A 19571-nucleotide genomic window follows, 5' to 3' on the forward strand; every position below is an offset into this window, starting at 1 on the left:
TTATTCTCTGTGCGAGAGTAAAGCAAGAACGTAGATCAAGTATGGTTGTAAACAAAATTGTGTTACAAAAATATACGTAATCATCTCTAACTTAATATATTATATATGTTAATAAAAGAATGTCCCAGTTCATAATTTTAATAGTATCAAATGTAAGCGTTGTAGGTTGGTGGTTCAAGGTCACAATTAAAGAGTTACTCAAACAGTTTTAGGTAAGAACATGGGCGAGTAATGTTTTGTTGTTTTCTCGCTTGCAGCGCCACCTACGCAAAATGGCCACTCCTGAGCGTAAAGCGTTTTGTGTTCTGCAATTTGTTAAGAGTGAATCTGTAATTTCAGTTCAACGTCCGTTTCGTTTCAAGTTTAATTGTGGTGTCCCATGTGGCAAAAACATATCCGCCGATGGCATAGGCAATTCGAAACGACCGGATGTGTTTGTAAAGGGAAAAGCACAGGACGACCAAACATGTCTGTTCAGGATGTTGGCCGTGCCAGAGCATCTTACATGCGCAATCCTAATACATCTGTTCGGAAAGAAAGTCTTAAACTTCAGTTGCCAAAGACGACCGCATGGAAGGTTTTGAGAACATGTTTACACATGCGTCCGTACCTGTTACAGTTGCTACATGCTTTGAAGCCAGATGACCATGGTGTACGTTGTAACTTTGCATTTCAAGTGTTTGGGTGAGAAGATGACTTTCTTGTTCGTGTGGTGTTCATCTAAGTAGGAAGGTAAATACCCTTAATTTTCATATCTGGGGGTTAAAAAATCCTCATGAACTTGTAGAGCACCAAAGAAATTCCTCAAAATTCACCAAAATTGAAGAGGCCATTGCTTCCCAATATTCAAGATTTGTTAAACAAAGTGTGGGAAGAATTGGACTTTAGGTTGGATGTGTGCCGTTTAACTAAAGGTGCACATATTGCAATTTTTTAAATGAAAAACTAAGTCAGTTTATCTTCAAATTTACGTATGATTTGTTGTAAATAGTCTAAATTAAACTGTTTCAATATACCATGGAAACTCGGGTATTCTTTTATAAACAACATATATAAATTTTTACATAATATTGCTCACATTCATATGTGCTCGAGTAATATGAAAGATTCGGTAGGGTTCGTCAAGGACAGAAAACATTCTGACTTAAATAGGTCAGTGCGATCGAGGACACAAATTAAAAAAAAATAGCAAAATGCAATTATGTATATTACATTGCAAAAGTAAGTAATATATGTAGTCGGAAAAAAGGCAGTCACGTTGTGAAAAGTACTGTGTTGTTTTATTCACCAACTAGCGGGGTACTTACCGTCGGAGTAACTGGCCGGTAATAATCTCTTCATAGCGGTGTTGGCCGCTCCCCAAGTCACGTGGTACAAGTTGTTGCCGGAGCCGTCATAGCTCCTGAACGCGTTGTGGGGTTTTGCTTGAACGGACGATTTCAACCTTTTCGGAGATTAAAAAAAAATCAATTATTATGATATTCCATTTAGTAGCAGTATTGCAGCAACAGTTGGTTTCCACTGGTTTACAGAGACACGTATTTTAGGTCACCTTCCAACATGGGCAAATGAGAAAAATAATGCTGGCTTTAGAAGATAAGGTTCTGTGTTTGAACCTCTCGAGTTATTTTTGTGCGTAGCACTATTGAATATATGAAGTTTTTCCAGAACCAACTTGCTAAAAGTTAAAATAATTTTACGCCTAGCTAGCAATTGGGTATAATCCAGAACTTTAAACTAATATTGCAATAAACTAAATATTCTAGCATCACACAATTCTGATGTATATTTCAAATGAACAATGCTTCTTAATTTTTGACGTCAAACATAGCCTCAATCTCGAATAATTTATTTAAATAAATTTACATAAATTTTACTGATTCATAGGCACAATGAAACTCAACGCAAACATTTGCCTGGAAAATACTCTTTAAATTTGACTGCTCTAAAACAAGAAAAACTTTCTCGTAATTATATATTCTACAATAATTCCAGATTTCCCGTTTATTTTTATAGTGGCTTTTTGTATAAGGTTATTTATTTCGTTTTAGCATCACATCATGGTGTAGAAAATCTGTGCATCTATATAAGTAAAATTTTTTTATTAAAATACTTACTTACTTAAAGTAGTTTTCATGGTGATTATTAGCCGTATCGTTGTGCTCGGACAAGTTTTTCATGTGTTGACATGGAACTGGACTCAGTATATACTGCGGATTAATATTACTTTGAGCTGTGGCGATTTTCTTCTCAAGTAGTGAATCTGTACTCCAATAATCTGTGATCAAAGACAAAAAATTATAATTTTAACCTGTACATACATGCTTCTGAAAATAACCTGCGAGGATTGAGGTTGACCTTGAATATATTTAACGTTTATATCTGTACTTCTGAGGCCTAAGACACTATGTAACATAAAATATTTTTCATGTGAGCAGTTTAAAAATATTAAAATAGTTTTGTAGATCTAGGTAAGTGTTGTAAAGAAAGGAACGTCAGACGGTGGTTAAATTTATGGTTAAAAGTTCATTTTGCTCCAAAGTGAACTTACATAGTGTCTTATACCTCCAAGGTACAGACATATATATAAAGATTTTTTTTTTAATTCTTGCAGCATGTCCAATACTCATAATGCCGTGCAGGTAAAAAAATATTTTTTTCCTACATCGAACGTTTGGAAACAAATGCCTGTTTATATAGACAAGTTGAAACATCGAATTCCTTATTTGATACATTAAAAATAAATTTGTAGACTATAAACATATGAAAGTAAATAAAAAATTTAAGGCAATTATTTGTGGAGTTAGTACTATAACCAAATGCGATAATTTCCCTGTCCTTTAACTTGAACGTTCTTTCATCTTTGCCTCATAATTTTTAACTCCCATCTTTCTTCCGAAAAAAAAATTATTTATATATAGGGTGAAATAGGGATATATTTTTATGGAGGTAAGAAGTTAGGTAGTGGAATTGTGCAAACACTTTCATGTAGGAAATTGAAGCAAAGTAAAGTTTAACGTTAATTCCTTGCTGATGTGTTGTTAAAAATCTTTGTTTAACAACACTCACTTCCAGATGACATTTTTACTATTACTCCTAGCGAGATACCCTTAAGTTATTAAACAAACTTCCTTCATTAGCCTTTATAAAGCTATGGTTTCTTTTGCTAAACATTTCCAACTAGGGTGATTTCAACTTTAGATCAAATTAACACTTCTTGGACTAATATTGTACCTCCGTTTATATATATTTTGGGTTGATATTCTTCTGTTATGAAAAGTTGACCTGTAAAATAATGGCAGCCACAACCTTACCAAATTAATAGTACTTATTGTTTGAAAATACAATTTGCCATACCCTTTAGTCTAGTGTTATATTTTGAAGCAGCAGTTAATCCAAGTCCAGGAAGCAGCATAGCGACAACGATCATTTTAAAATCCATTTTGCTTCCTGAATCTTCCAGGTATCTGAAAAGAAAATTTTGCCGCCGTTTTCATCGCTCTTTTATCAAAGAACATTTTCATGAATGAGTGCATTAGTATTATTTAATTTTTTTAATAATTTACAAATAATAACTTTATTTTAGGAAATATTACACAAAAGCTTGTATGTAATAAAAGTCTACTTTATACGTATCTAGATTTGGTATGCATAACATTATATAATACATAACAAAACAGTGTTAACTATTTTAATACTTTAACTATGAAAAAACCTTATTAAATGTAAGTTAAATAATATATAAAAATTTATGTTTGAAAATAAGTCTACATAAACTATCAGAAAAACACTATAAAATATTTGATAAATATCATCATCACTTAATTTATTGGCCTACATTTTGTATCTTTGACAATTTTTTTAGCTTTTTTTCAGGAAGAACAACCACAACTCAACAGACAAAAAATTTAAATATCCATGTGAAATCGTTTTGGTAAGTTGACAAACAAGTAAATTTATGTTCTAGTTATGCAAAGTACGATAATTATGAATTATGAGCTAGATAGTTAAAATTCTGTTTTATTTCTATAAATACTACTTATTGCCACTATAGAGTACAGTACTTTAATATAATTTACTCTTAGAAGTGTAAACAATTTCTTGGATGAGGAATGCAATATTTTTATTTTTTTTGAAAATCATTCATAAATATCTTTATACCGTATGAATTTGCGTTATAAACAGCGACGTTTCCATAACCATACATTTAAGCATGTCAGTAATAACATTTAATTTTGTATGTAAATACTTTTGGAAGGTGCCAAGGTAACTGAAGTTTGGTTCACGCTATAGCCGATAGTTCCGTGGCTTGACACGAGATGGCATTGCAGTCGGCTCGTCAAGCTGGTGGTAACATTGCGCTATCGCATTCCACGAGATTAACTATCAAAGTCATTACCCAATTGTTTTCGGTTTATCTCAGTTTTTTCCTGGTTGCAAGAATGGCTTTGCCGGAACTAATCTCCGGAACAAGACTTCTTTACATATCTGAGACCTTGTTAAGAGGAAGTAAGCCCAGTCGTACTGTATATTTTTTTGAAGTTATACTTCTTTAGGCGCGTTATGAAAAAAAAATTATGAGAGTGAATTTTTACGAAGCACGCGCACCATTCAGCGAAAATAACACAGGTTGAATAAAGGGCTACATACAAAAATAATTATACATACAAATAAAAATTATGCATGTTCTTTTTAATATTATACTTTAGTGATTGTTATTGAATACTGGTACCTATATATCATTAAAAATACTTATTTATTGTGAATATTAGTGATATAATAGTGTTTACAAAATTTTAAGTGTTTTTATATAAGTGAGGTTATGCTCCCGTATGTATAATTTATTTGCATTTGGAATTATATATCACATTTTAATTGGATAAATAATTAAAATTAATAAATTAGAAAATACGTTCAGCATATAATTATATTTTCTATATAAATTAAAATTCATCTCGATTATTTTACTAAATTTAAAAAAAAAACATCTTTTTACACGTGTTTGCCGGTGTGGACGTCACCACTGTGACGTCATCACAGCCCGGCTCTCGTGTCGTCTGGGCCGCAGCTGGGAGACTCGTGGAGAACGTGGAGGTGAGCGCAGTCAGTCTGTGGACCCTATTGGAGGGGCTTGGGGGGGGGGGGGTTGTTTGTTTGTGGAACCGTGCGGTTTTTTCCTGTCTGCCGTAGGCGTGTCGTAGTACGAAACCGCGCTGCAGCAGCCGGCGTGGTGTTACTTCCCTAATGCGGGATTCTGAACATGATTTATTGGATTTTTAGTCTAAAAGAATTTTTGCATCGATCAATTTCGTACCAAGGACGGGAATCAACCGAATCAGTTATTATTTTCAAAATTTGTTTTTTAATTACTATTTTTTTCCTGAATTTATATGATATTTAAATGACATTTGCACTCTGGCGGTTAAAAATTAAACTAATGTGGCGTTAACGCACTCAAGCAGATGACACGTGTACTAAGTGACACTACCGCTCCTAGTATAATAATTGGAAACAAGATGGCGGTAGCACTCTCTAGCAGACTCCGTGTGTACTACGTGACACTAGCGTTCTTGGTAACGAGTACTGAAAACAAGATAGCGGTTATGTCTCTAACAGGTGATGCTAACATTCCTTCAAATAAAAAAAAAATATAAGTCCCAATATTTGTGTTACTTTTTATATACCTTATTTAATTCTCAGTCTGGTAAATGTCTTTAAGTCAGAGCGGTTAAAGGCGTATGTGATCCAACCTAGAAGTCAGAGCTATGTTGGTTAGAATCACAGTGCTTCCAATGTATTTTGCATAAAAAATTAAATATAATATGTCGATAAGGACTATAAAACCTCTGTTAGGTAATGCAACATGCGCCTTATGTGATGAGACAGAACGATGCTGGCGCTCTCTAGGAATAAACAACGGAAACAAAGATGTCGTTATCCAAGATGATGGCCTCCAGCAGAACAGGGAAAAAAAACAATATGGCAGCCGCAACATCATTAAAGTTGGCAGCCTCCAGCAGATGAAAACAAGATGGCGGATATGTTAGAATCGAAAAAAATGTCTGTGACATCAGATCCAAGATGTTGGATACATTATCAGAAATTAAGAATGTGGTAATAACGACAATTGCATCGTTATATGATCCAAGATGGCGGCCGTATTGAAAAATGCAACGATGACATCATACACCTCCTATATGTCGTGCGTAACGAAAAGTGCAACATTAGTGAGCGGGGCGCTAGATTTCAAGATGGCGGGTCCAAGATGGCGCATACAAGATGTCTGCCAGGGTGATGGTCAAGGTCGATGACCTCCGTGACATCAGATGGCGGTCGGTCATTGACCCCACTGCCACCACACTCCTACTCCTGGGCTCGGACCATCTATCCGAAACTACTCACTGGTCACAGTTTATTTGTGTTATTGAGGACTTGAAATATGTTTAAAACATTTTTTTTTTTTTTTACTTTTTCGGCTGCTTGTTTAGTAATGATCCAAGCTCATGTAATCAACATATTCTCATTTTTAACAAGCGTAGAAGATGTATCATGAATTTATGTTTTTTTTTTTACAAACTAGAGTGAATTCTTTCATAAAAAGACATAGAGGGCGATAGACAGAGAGGGAGACCACGAAAGTCTACGATATAGTATGCAAATAATTATTCTCTTGAGGATGTGAGTGTGAGTATGCGCTCTGAAGGGCAGGATTCTTTAAGCGGCGCAACCGTTTTTTCAAAGAATGATTTTTATTGCTCCTTTTAGGTGCTGACCAGTCGCAGCTCATGCGTCAGGTCAGTCGAACACGGACCTGAGGCAAGCTTGCCGTTACTGTTACTCACTAGAGATGCGAAGCTGGCACTGCTGGCGCGGGAACGGGCCGACGAGGGTCCTCGACAGACGGCGACGGCCCAGCGGTGAACTCCCACGGCGGAAGAGAGGAAGAGAATGCTGTCCGGACGATACCCCGCCCCGCGCGTGTCCCGAGGGTCCCGGCCGGTGATGCGGCGGGACAGCGAGGCGGCACGGCGTTGAAGCCGAGCGCAGCAGCTGCCGCCCGGGTCCCTCGATTAGGTCGACAGCTATCGAGAGCTCGTCACGACCCGGGCGTGCGCTATCGATCCCGCGAGGCTTAGCCACTCACTATCTGCATCCGTCCCGGCCGCGGTTCAAGGAACCGAACCAGCCCCTGCGTACCGCTCGTCGCACGCGGGATGCGAAACTGTGAAAATTAGGCTACTGGGAATCAACAGACTTTGACAAACAGAACTAACGTCTCCATCATGTCTGTATGTAAGCTTTGAACAGTAGTTTACCGGTGAAGTTTAAAAGTTTATTCGTTTCTAATTTTAATCGCAACTAATCTGAGATTTTAATGTAACTGAGATAGCATCCATCATTATTTGACGCTGAGGGTGTGGCAGTACTAAAAAGTATTGTACATGGACGTTAATTATAAATACCAACCAAACTATATTGTTGGTGACGATTATATGATGCTACAAGTCTTTCATTTGAAAACTATTGAACTAAGAGTACCTGCATAGTTAGAGCCTAATAGAAACCTGAATGCTCCCTTAATTGAAACTAGAAATAGTTTAAAGTGTGATATTTTGTTTGAATAACAAAATTGACATAAAATTAAGATTATATATCGTCATCACAGTAGACCTGTTTGGATGTTTATTTTGTTTGTCAGTGAACTTGCTAGTCGGCAAAACCTACTAAATTTACTAAATATAGTGTTGTGGAACATAAAATGATTTTGGAATATTTCCAATACAATAAAAAATTTTGTGTTTAAGATTTTCCCATCATAACATCCTGAACATTAACAAGTTGTAGCTGACACAGAGGACTTATTTGTTTGGTTTAATTCTGTATATTGTTAGTGGAGAAATATTTTATTTATATTTTTTCTTTGATCAAGCCGTTTCGATTGGAGAACTGAAAACCTTTGAGTGTGTATGTCATGTGAAGATTCTCCGGTTTAAGTTGTACTGACTTCTGCTTTTTTTTTTTTTTCGTATTCTAACCAGATCATATAAATTATTTCAAAAAAAAATTATTGACAAGATTATTCATTTTGTTTTGTGTCAGAGTATTGCTATCTATCTTAACCTGCATGACCTTATATGTAGTGATGGATATTTTCCAATCACACACACACAATAAGTAGAGACAGGAAAAATTCGCGGGTTCAACGACCTGTAGGAAGAACTTTATAGTTCTACGTACACTCGGTCAAATGTCACCCACTCATTGGCTGCTGTCTTGTGAGACGTCTCAACGTAGCAGCCTGTGATTCGATAAAGCTTTGGTTGGGTGTTTCCCATTGGTCCAGAGTCATCCAGGTGAGTTGTGAACCAATAGCAGAGGCAGCACTGAGGTATAAATATTTGTATTTTAGCCTATCGCAAAATGAATTCGCGAATTTTTCCGGTCTCTAACAATGAGTAGAGACCGGAAAAATTCGCGGATTCATTTCGCGGTAGGCTAGACTCCAATCCCGTACACCTTTATGCTGAGTCAGTGATTGGACCACCGTTTACCTGAAGGACTCTAAATCAGTGAAAAAGCTTCAACAAAAGAAGTATCAAATCACAAGCATCCCAAGTAACGCATGTCACGAGTCAGTATCCAATGAGCAGGTGCAATTTATCCCAGTACATAGAGGATCGTGGAGTCTATCCTAGAGGTCATTGAAACCGCGAATTTTTCCAGTCTCTAACAATGAGATATGTGTTTGGATGTACCTACATATACAGAGAATAATATGTATTTATTATAAACCTTCTTAATACCTGTCACGCTATATATGTAGTCGAGTCAAGTAGTATTGTCGCCAGAATTCAGTGCAGCAGTACAGGTAAAGAAAGATATTTCTGAGAGATTCTGAATAAACCTAATTATTACTATTCATAATCTGAATTAATTAATATCATGTTACTATTTCATATTCATCAACATACTAATAATTTTACGATTTTTTGAATATGAACACACGAGAATAATATTTGAAAAATTTGGGAAACCTAAAACGGTAGTTACGTCTTCAGCAAATACACTCTTCTTATTTCCACGCGCACGTTCATCCTGGGGATAAAATATTGTAACTAATGCGTGAGGAAACTATTTCAGATTTTAAAAATCATAAATTATGACTGTATTTATCTACTCCATGAATGAAAATTTTATAACTTCATAAATTTGCACGTAAGTTATGTTTTTTTTTAGTAATACGTTATTTAGGTATTTAGTTATGAGTGTGATGTGGCACTACTGTTATTTAATACTTTTATCGGCCTTTTTAAAATTATTACAGCTGTATCAAATCCCCTTTAAGTCTGTAAATACGATTTCATAATTATCCTTACTTTTTCTGGTTTTGAATTTAGCTAGCATCATAAATTGTGTCTTTCTTTGAGCAGAGGCTGATTATAGACAGATGTTTGCGTTTACCAGCAGTTTACCAGACGTAGGAATTCCGAATCCAACGTAGCTTTATCTACGAAATTCCAATTTTTATTTTTCAATACTCGCGGACAAAATGTAAACAATTACGAACGGTGATATCTGAGGGGGCCCGCTTCCATCCACTACCCAAGAGATAAACACCGACCAGGAAGACTCTAAGACAGTTAGTAACAAAAAAAAAAAAGACACCAGACTTTGACGCTCGTATTCCTCAGATATAAATGGCATTCCTGAGGCACAAGAACTCACAAAAAGGTTAACGCATTGGACAAGAAACCAGTGCATTGTAAGATGTCCTCTGAGAACCATTTTGTTTTATTTTTTTTCAGTTGGAATTGCTACAATTTAGCGTTTAAATGATAAAATAAAAATCATTAACTAAAACAAAAGTATCTCTACTAAAACTATATATATTCAATACACCATGGTGGTCCCGCCCCAAGGGCTGTGATTGGCTGCGAACTTGACGTCAGTCATTATTGGGGCTAAAGGCTGTACGCCGGAGGCTACCAGCTTCCACTAGAGAGCATGTTGGCCCTCGATTTTTCTGCAATTCAAATACTAATTTTTACCAGGTCAGTCTTGAAAAGTCAAGTAAATTATATATAAATATTAAATTTTTAAAATACGCTTACAAACCAATATTAATTATTTTGGCTTAATTTTCTCTGATTACAATAAATTTCAAAACTGTTATATACTCAGTTAACAAAATAATATGTTTTTTTACAATAAATTTTTATTTTTAATTTTATAACCACCGAAAATGGCACACCATGATTGTTTCTTTAAATATTAACAAAACATATGTATCACACAAAACCTTGTGTTCTATGTACAGTGGATTAACCACCTCGTTATCTCAAGTTTCCTTATTTTATTCATTACATTTACACATGCTTTCATTACTAACTCTTAACTACACAACATATCACTTTCATAATGCAGTAGAAAGTAGATTTGACTCGTTTTTACTAGATAGCCACGCTTTGTGACGTTTATGATTTAGGTCACGATAAGTGCAGTAAAAAGAGTTACGCCTATTCACGTTGATAATAGACTTAAAACCTATATCTGGTCGAACAAAAATTTATATTGTTGTTGTTACCAAATAGATATAAAACTTTAATCACCATGTTTATAAAAACTGTTTATACGTTCAAATCAAACACACACGCTTCTTGTAACTTATGCACATGGAAATTATTTCAGATTAAAAAAAAAAAGACAGTTGGCCTATTTATACAAGCCGGGAAGAAAAATTTTACTCCATGATAAATTTTGTAATTTTTTTTTGTATTTGATTTTAAGTATGATGTAGCACTAAGATTTCTGAATGCTATAATCGAGGGATTTTAATTATTCAGCTGTATCAAATCTCCACTTAGTCTGTAATTACGATACCATAAACATGTTTACTTTTTTTTGTTTAAATTTAGGTGGCATCACACAGAGCTTGATCCATTGCCATATTTGCCTTCATGAATGTAAATTGTTTCTTCATTTGAACAGAGCCTGATGACAGTGAACAATTGAAATTTACCATTTACCTCTCCGTGTGGATCAATTTAGAACTAATGTCCCTGAAGAGCGTTTCTTTTTAATTAGTTGTTGGACAGTGCTACAAAAACTTTTCACCATGGGAGACGCGTTACTGTGCATGAAGTAAAGTGGTTTTCTAAAGCCCAGTTCACACGGACCTATTTCTGGTACAAGAATGTGCACAGCTTGTACATCTCGACTTGTGACAAATTTGCGTCGTGTGGACTAGAATACAAAGACTTGTATACTTGCGTAGTGCCGTAAAGGATAAGTCATGTATTACATACACTATCTTGCTTGTAAAAATCCGTATTAACGGTGTACAAATAAGAAAATTATTCATAGTAGCAAAACCCAAATTACATTTAACATTTTTCAATACATGTTAATTGTAGCCAATATTAAATCATTTATGTAAAAATTAAATAAAGTTAGACTAAATTGAATATATTGCCAAAAAAAATGGTGACCACACTAACTTCCACCAGGTGCATTGTCCACTGAATGGCTTGAAATAAGAGTTCAGGTTATCGTTTACTTTTCATGTTATATTTTGTGCTCAAGACAAAGAGTCGCGTGCGAATGAAGAAGTGATGGAATTCCTAACCTCTGGCAGACCTCGAGGTCGTGAGAGACGGACGAGATGAAGGCGAGATGCTAAAGGAGCGTCGACGGGCCCGCCTACCTGGGCACACATACGGTGTGCAGAGCTTCAGGAAAAACAACGCGATTTCAAAACAAGTCAAGATATCCGAGTGGGGCCTATTTACGAATAGCATTTAAGAGTTCGTTGAGGGCCGAAAAGTAATTTTAATTTCTGATTAAGTTTTTAAACTGTATTTTTAGAAGCGTTAAAATGCCTAAAACGCGTGTTTCCAGAGTAATTTTTAGGCATAAAACAATCAGTACAGATTCTTGAAAGCACTTAAGGGGCTTGCATCACACCTTTATCTTCATTTCTCCGCCATATAATGTTACGGTCACCGCTAAAATTTCACAGTTATCCTGTGCCGACGAGAAGACTGCGCGCCAGTTCAGAGACTTGCGCTTAAAGGCTATACCGCGCTGGAAGCACCAGCGAGCGTAGCGCTTATCATCCCGCCTCACTAACACACATACAGCCCTGACGAGGAGGGCCCCTTAATGAACGGGAGCACCCCGATAAAAAACAAAACAGCTCTCGGAAACGTCCGCCGCGTTTCCCACTTTCGAAACATCCGGTGCGTGACCCCGGCGGGGACTGATCTCTAATCGCCGCGCACAGAAAAAAAAATGTTCTGGACTTTTACACAAGATTCCTTTGGAAACCGGTTTCCAAGAAACCGTTTGTAATACTAGAAGAATGATATTATAACTTTGTACAACACATTTGCATTTTATGTAATACTTTTTTTTTTTTTTTAGATAATATTAAGTATTTCTTACAAAAATTGGTGCATAATTTTATATTTTCAATGATGTTTCATTCGAGCAAAATTTTTTTAAAACAATGAAAAAATAATCCAGTTTTCAATAATTAGACTTTATTTTTTTTATTATGCTTATTATCGTGGGCAGTTAATACTGAAAAGCTATCCCGGGAACGGTTTACAAAACTTTAACTATTGGAGGTACTGAAAACACAAAAAAAAAAACATAAATTCCTGGGTAAGAATTCTAACCCAGTATTATTACGATCACTATTTTTGTAGTGGTACAGTTGTTTTCATATAAATGTACAAATTTATAAATATCTGTAATATCACAAAACTTTTACTGTTTAGTTTACAAAAAAACGGGTGCGTTAGAAGTTACTTGGCGTATTAAGACACTAACTTTAATTTTGCATGCAAATAATTAATAGAAATAAAATAGTAAAGGACTGAATTTATATTATAAAGTACAGTATAAAATAAATAAAATTTATAAAACAGGAGTATAATATTATTTATTTACTTAATTTAGTAAACTAATCGAGATTATTGTTAATAAATAATTAAAATCAGTAATTGTGCTGAATGTTTATTCTAACTTATAATTTAAATATTTTTAAACACTATTGCAATAATTTAAAATGGAAATATACTAAACATTCTAGAACATAAACACACTTATAGTAATACACTTAAATACACTTGATAAAGTTAATAAACACAATATTTATCACCAATATTATAAATAAATTATTCTTTTTAATGATATGGAGCAGTATTCAATATCAGTCACTAATGCCATATTATTCACTTAAGACGACAAATCGTGTAAACATTTTCAACTCGTTTTCCTTGATCAGCGTACAACCGATGGATACCGGTTTATCTCTGGCTATTCCTGTTTAATATCGAAAGACCATAGAAATCCCAAATGCAATTGTTTATTTCAGTTCGATCCTAATATTTATTCACTTGATAACTTACGAACAAGTATTTTTTAATGAGTTAAGTAAAATATAATTTAATAAACTGTCAACAGGCATGAAGTGATTTTTTTTTTGTAATGTAGCACCTTAAAACATACATGGAGAATTTTTAAAAAAAGTTTTTTTTAGTACATAGACTTGGACTCTACATCATTGCTGGTCCAAAATAGTTATGTGTTCGAATTCAATTATCAACACTTCTTTCACTAGTAATGATTGAAATATTACATAATAAATCTCGTGAGAAATTTAACCAAATCACCAAATAATTTCAAAACAAATAATTTCGTAGATTCGGTTCCATTGCGTAGAAGTTTTTTTTTAGTCTTAAAATTGTTTACAGCAGAAAATCGACCAGTTGATCACACAGTGATGACATATTTTCTCTACAACAGCTGGCATTGCCAGTCCCACACGTCACCGATGACGTAATGTCCGCCAATTCACACGATGGACGCACGGCTAAGTCACAATTTCGGCGTGAAAATCTGTACGTGTTAACATACATTTTAAAAATCACTCAATATTTCTGAAAGAGATCTGAAATCGAGAAACATCCACGATCGTATGAAAGTTTCTGCTCATGGTTTCGTTTGTAACATTTATTTTGGGTCACGGTGTCTACTGCATGTGGGATATCTTCAAAACTACGTGGTTAAATGACAGCGTTACCGCTTGGAGTCGCGTAGAGACACGTCACCGACGCAGAGACTGCGCGTCCACTCAGCACCTAGCGCGTAGAGGCCAAGAGGAGTGTGACGCTCGGGCTAGTGTCGCCCTTACCGACCCCAGTGCTCACCGAGCCACGCCGGCCTCCTCTGACGCAGTCAGTTTCAAGCCCGATGTCACCTTGTGCTGGGAACAGTCTTGGGGAAGATAGCTGGGGAAGTAGAGAACTTACGGCTTGTCGTCGCAAGCGTCGACGACGGTTTGCGCTTCACGTCCGTAATTACACTGAGAAACCAGATTCAATGAATTCAACGATAAGAGCCTACCTATTTAACTGTCGAACTAGACTTGGCAGTCCTATATTTACTGCAGTGAAGGTAAGCTGTCCATTGGCTGTCACCTATGTTAAGTCGCCGTCTTCCTGTTTGACCCACACCGAAAGGAATTCTCACAACTGAGCGCTAAATGTTCAAGGTTAACCATTTTTTACTGGAGGTTTTCTAGGGCGTTAATAATTCCCGATGTTCAAATGATTAAAAAAACCACACATATAAAAATGGTAACTTTTTGGTGGAATATACATTGAAATAGAATTTCTGCAAACAGGATGGTTAATCGGTGGACTTATTTGGGAATCTGGGTTTGAGGGAGAGGTTAACTAGAATCTGTTGAATCTATGAAATGCGGAAACTGAAATAAATCCGTAGAAATCCAGTACTTTGAAACATCGCGGTTTCAAGCAAATTTTCATCGAAATTTCATTTAATTTGGTGCGGTCCAAACTATTCCACAATGAAGAGCATGCAGCACTCCCCGGCGGGAGAGGGAAAGACATTCGGAAAAAGAATGAAGAATGTTCTTGGCGCGGAAAACGTCAGAGAAGGCTTGCCGCTGACGTGGACTGAGCACTCGCGCGACGTGGCCGGGTACTTGCTGGCGCATCGTTGGTACGTTGTTGGTACGTTGGTAAGATGTTGCTGGAACGTTGCTTCAATGTTGCTGGAACGTCGCTGGTACATTGCTGGTACGTCGCCGGAACGTCGCTGGTACGTTGCTAGGATGTCGCTGGAATGTTGCTCCAATGTTGCTGGAAAGTCGCTGGTACGTTGTTGCAAAGCTGCTGGTACATTGCTGGTACGTCGCCGGAACGTTGCTGGTACGTTGGTAAGATGTCGCTGGAATGTTGCTCCAACGTTGCTAGTACATTGGTGGTACGTCGCCGGAACGTTGCCGGTACATTCCTGGTACGTCGCTGGGACCTCAGATGTACCTCGCCGGTACCTCCCGCCACGCCTCCAGGTCCACGTAGGGAATGGCGTCCGTCCTGCTGCACGGCACCACCCGGTTACTGCCAACACAACACCACCCAAGAGTGAGGAACCTCTTCCGGGACATTTCAGAACTCTGCCAGTTCTGCCAGCACACGCGTACAGTTATTGCTGTTTCATTAACCAACAAACATCTAGTTTATCTCCTAAGCATATAAGTCCGTAGGAAACTATGATAAAAACAAAGAGCACTTTTAGAGAGAGTTTTACCGAAACCAATTATCCTTGTGCATGTTCGAATACGCGCGGAACCCGAAAACACACTAGAACTTAAAATTGATCCTTTGGCACGCCAGGGCATGTTACTTAAAAATATATATATTTGAAATGAGTTAATTTTGTGTATTCGAATTCTAATTGGTTGAATTTAATGTTTTTGTGATGCACGATATTTGTTACCTGTTACTGAATAAACTACCTCTTTGTTAGCAGTGGGAATTTCAACGTTTTTGAAGTGAAACTTCTAGTCAGAGCATAACGATTATTGCAACGCTTATGGGTGGGGTATTGATGCCAGGATTGGAAATGGAGGGGAGGGGGAATAATGAATAAAGTAGACATTTGGGCAATTGTAAGACTATTTGAAGAGGTTTTTCGTTGCCATGTTTGTAAGAGTTGTAAACCTCAAGTGTGAACCTCATTTGTGACCTCTATAGCGCACCTCATCCTTAATTTGCAGTGTGCATTTGAATTAGCATTTACTTTATTTACCCATGCATGGCTTCTGCCATTAGTGATGTCCTTGTTTTAGTGTGCTCTGTTGTTAGATATATATAATAAACCACAAAAGTTTTAGGCAAAACTATGCCATGTATTGACAATTTTTTTTAATGTAACTGAGACATTGCATTTTGTAAAGTAAGATTTAGAATGATAAATTCTAAAACACATTTACCTGTTCTATTTCATCGAGAGTATCATACTTATGATAAAATTCCATTTTTATTTCTAAGAAGTCATAAATAAAACATGTCATTTTGGTTACAAGTGTTTTCCTCAAAAATGTTTTTATATCATTTAATACTATCATTTTGCTCCCTTGAGCATAGCACATCATTTAATGAATGTTATTAATAGTGACCCACTGCTAAAAAAAAATTTCGGGCAAAATACTAATTGGTGTTTATAATTGAATTATTTTTCTTGTCAATAGGCTACAGATGTAATAATTTTATCAGTATACATTTATATAGTCTTCGAAAAATCAACAAATAGTGAAATTTAAAAGAAATATATTGAATTTCTGTAATAATTTAAGATGCTATACAATATATTCAAATTAATGTTTTCAAGCCGAGTAGTATGTCTCGCCCGTGGTTAGTGTCAGGGCCAAGTCCGTGAAAAAGTAAGAAATGCTACTTGTGCAGTTCTCGGCGCCGAGACTCGTGACACGATCCTGTCGCATCACGGCTACGTGTGCGCGGGTGCATTAAGCTCTCTTGCGCTTGTGAACCGGCCCTGACCCGGCACGGATGTGTGTGGCCAGACCTTAACATCGGTGGGCTGTAGCCAAATACGGTCGTATTGTTTTATTTTTACTGGATCCGCAGCAGAATAATCAGTGACATTGCCATGGAATTTTTAGGCTTTAAAGAGAAGAATAAGTGACAGTATAATGTAGCTCGTTATTTGAACATCATTCATGTATATTTAAGGTAGAAAACCATTTATTGCCACGGGATTCAAAATAAACTTTACAAAATTATAAAAATTTATATGTAGGGTTAATTGTAAATAAAATTTAATTATTTTAAATGTCGTTTTAATAATACGTCATTTTTATTTTCAGCAAATTGCAATAATGTTCAATGATTTTTTTCCCAATGTTTGATGTGACTGAAAACATAATTATTTTTTCAAGTAAAGTCGACATATGGAAATAATTTGATATTTAATTGTATCAAAGTTGTTCACTTTGTTTGAAACCAAGTTACGCTTTTTGCGTTTAGTCTTCCACAGCTGCTCGAGACCTCAAGAGACGGCTGTATCACCAGCGCGAGCGAGACTGGTTCCACCCATATACTCACTAGGGCGAAACCCTCTGGAAGCCTCTGGGCTGCAGCGCCAACACCTCGTTCGAGTTGTCGCACAACAGCCTGGAGATGCTCGCGCGGCGTATTTCTGCCAGTTGAGCTGGGAACAGAGTGGCCAGGAAAGTAAACACACGTCACTCATTTCTAATGCGTAGAGACCTGCAAAATTCGCGGATTCAATGACCTCCAGGATAGACTCTACTACACTCTACAAACTCGGGCAAATGCCACCAGTTCATTGGCTGCTGACTTGTGAGTCGTCTCGACCGAGTGTCTGTGATTCGACACTTCTTTGAGCGAGGGTCTCTAATTGGCCCTCATTACTCCAGATTAACAGTGGACCAGTGGTAGAAGCAGCGCTAAGGTATAATTATTTGTATTGTAGCATATCACGAAATGAATCCGCGAATTTTGCAGGTCTCTACTAATGTGTATTTATAAGCAAGAACAACGCAAATTTCAAGTTTTTTTTTTAAATCCCCACCAGTAACCATATTATTATATAATGTGACTGAAACTTTTTCCTACGCAATCATAACTAACCTATGATGACGAAGAGTCATTTTTAAACATTATTCAGTTTCGTAAGGCAGGCAACGACATGGTGATGACAGCCGTGAGGTCCCTATGTTTGCCAATGCGGTGGTTTGCAATTGCCATCTGCGGAATGAGGGTGAAAGGAACGTCTTAAAACACTCAGTCCTGAACCCAATGAGGATGCTTTAAAATTGTCTCCCCTTGGCTCACAAGTCAAAAACGCCAGCCACAAGACCAAGTGAGCGACTATAGGTAACAATAATGATTAATGCTATACCTTAAGGGGAAAAAAATAATTATTTAGAAGACTTTTGAGGCGAAACATTATTAATCAGTTTTATTTGACTAGCCACACTGTATAAAAACATCCTTGCTAAATAAAGAAGTCATTTGAAAATATTGCTAATTAAAGCAAATAACTTGCAAAGTTAGAATTTTTTTTACACAGTGAATAGTCAGAGTTACCTCATTAAAAATTGTTGCCTCATAAGTCGAGCAAATTATGTATGGCATATTTGATTTTAGTTTGAATCTTTATCAATCGCAGGGTTATTTCTCACTGCGTAGCAAAAATATTTAGTTACAGTATATAATAATTTGGTGTGGTTTGGGGATTAAATACCTTTTGGAAAAAAAAATCTTATAATTTGACAACTAAGAAACTTTTTGAATTTTCGCTATCTTTTTCAGAGCCTTCACTAATTGGCCTATCAACCCTTCTCGGCTTGAGGCTGAGTTATGGGACTCTCAGTTTGGTTTATATCTCGTCAAAAGCGATGTTATTGGAATTGGAGATAGATAAAAATACTAGAAAGTTCTTTTATAAATGAATTAACTATGTTTTTATAAGGGTTTATCGAAACATGTGCCTAGAGATTTTTAAGGAAACCATATAAAACAGGATCAATATATATTTAGATGTGGATTAAAATTGGGTATTTCCGAATGCAAGGCGTATATTAACCCGTTGTGTATTTTTTCTCTGTATAAGGGTATGTATGTTAAAATAATTCAAACATATCATTAGACAGGAGACAAATTTTGTTCTCTCAACATCTCAAAGCGATAATTAGTTTTATTTTCATAATGTGTTTAAAAACTGAACAATATATTTTTTGTGTAAGACGTTATTGTTTACTTTATTAGGTTTAAAGACATATGTAAGATCCACTACCTTATCGTATACTTTTAGCCTTTATTTGCAATTTTTTCCTGGCAAACATACATGAGCCGGTTAAAGCCAAAGTGGTGTAAGTCACTTTTTCTGTTATTCTGAGTTATATGTAGGAATGCACCCTACAACCTAAAAATGGTTTGTGGAAAAATGGTGTAATTCATAGCTTTGTAAAATAACTCACAGATGGCAGCACACATATTACATGACAATGGATTAGTATTATTGTTTTCAGCCAAAGTGGTGTATGTCTGACTTACACCACTATGCTTTACAACAATATGTTTAGACATTTATTTTTTGTTAGTTGTGTTACAGACATGAGTGTAAACGATAATATGTGTGATTCAGACAAAGACGGGCTAAGTGAATCGGGATCAGAATATATACCATCTGAATCGGAGTCTTCAGAA

At 36.1% G+C, this 19571-nt stretch overlaps 2 protein-coding genes across 4 annotated transcripts in view; both read right to left on the reverse strand.

The window, feature by feature from the left end:
* The window catches only part of LOC134533142 (peroxidase-like), a 46658-nt gene extending 39612 nt beyond the window's left edge, over nucleotides 1-7046 (reverse strand). For 2 of the 3 annotated variants that reach the window (XM_063370449.1, XM_063370451.1), the window contains exons 1-4: nucleotides 6843-7046; nucleotides 3358-3467; nucleotides 2122-2278; nucleotides 1308-1444 (exon numbers count right to left, since the gene is read on the reverse strand). In XM_063370449.1, the coding sequence (XP_063226519.1) occupies nucleotides 1308-1444; nucleotides 2122-2278; nucleotides 3358-3442 (379 nt within the window). In that variant the 5' untranslated portion in view covers nucleotides 3443-3467; nucleotides 6843-7046. Of the gene's footprint in view, nucleotides 1-1307; nucleotides 1445-2117; nucleotides 2279-3357; nucleotides 3468-6842 lie in introns of all 3 variants that reach the window. The other variant, XM_063370450.1, reaches the window with a different exon arrangement.
* Nucleotides 7047-12520: 5474 nt separating this feature from the next.
* LOC134533141 (peroxidase-like) overlaps nucleotides 12521-19571 on the reverse strand; it is a 72385-nt gene continuing 65334 nt past the window's right edge. Inside the window, exons 15-16 of the mRNA XM_063370448.1 lie at nucleotides 17442-17547; nucleotides 12521-15434 (exon numbers count right to left, since the gene is read on the reverse strand). Coding sequence (XP_063226518.1) covers nucleotides 15347-15434; nucleotides 17442-17547 — 194 coding nt within the window. The 3' untranslated portion in view covers nucleotides 12521-15346. The remainder of the gene's footprint in view (nucleotides 15435-17441; nucleotides 17548-19571) is intronic.

The sequence above is a fragment of the Bacillus rossius genome, chromosome 6, assembly GCF_032445375.1.
Source record: "Bacillus rossius redtenbacheri isolate Brsri chromosome 6, Brsri_v3, whole genome shotgun sequence".
Lineage (NCBI taxonomy): Eukaryota > Metazoa > Arthropoda > Insecta > Phasmatodea > Bacillidae > Bacillus > Bacillus rossius.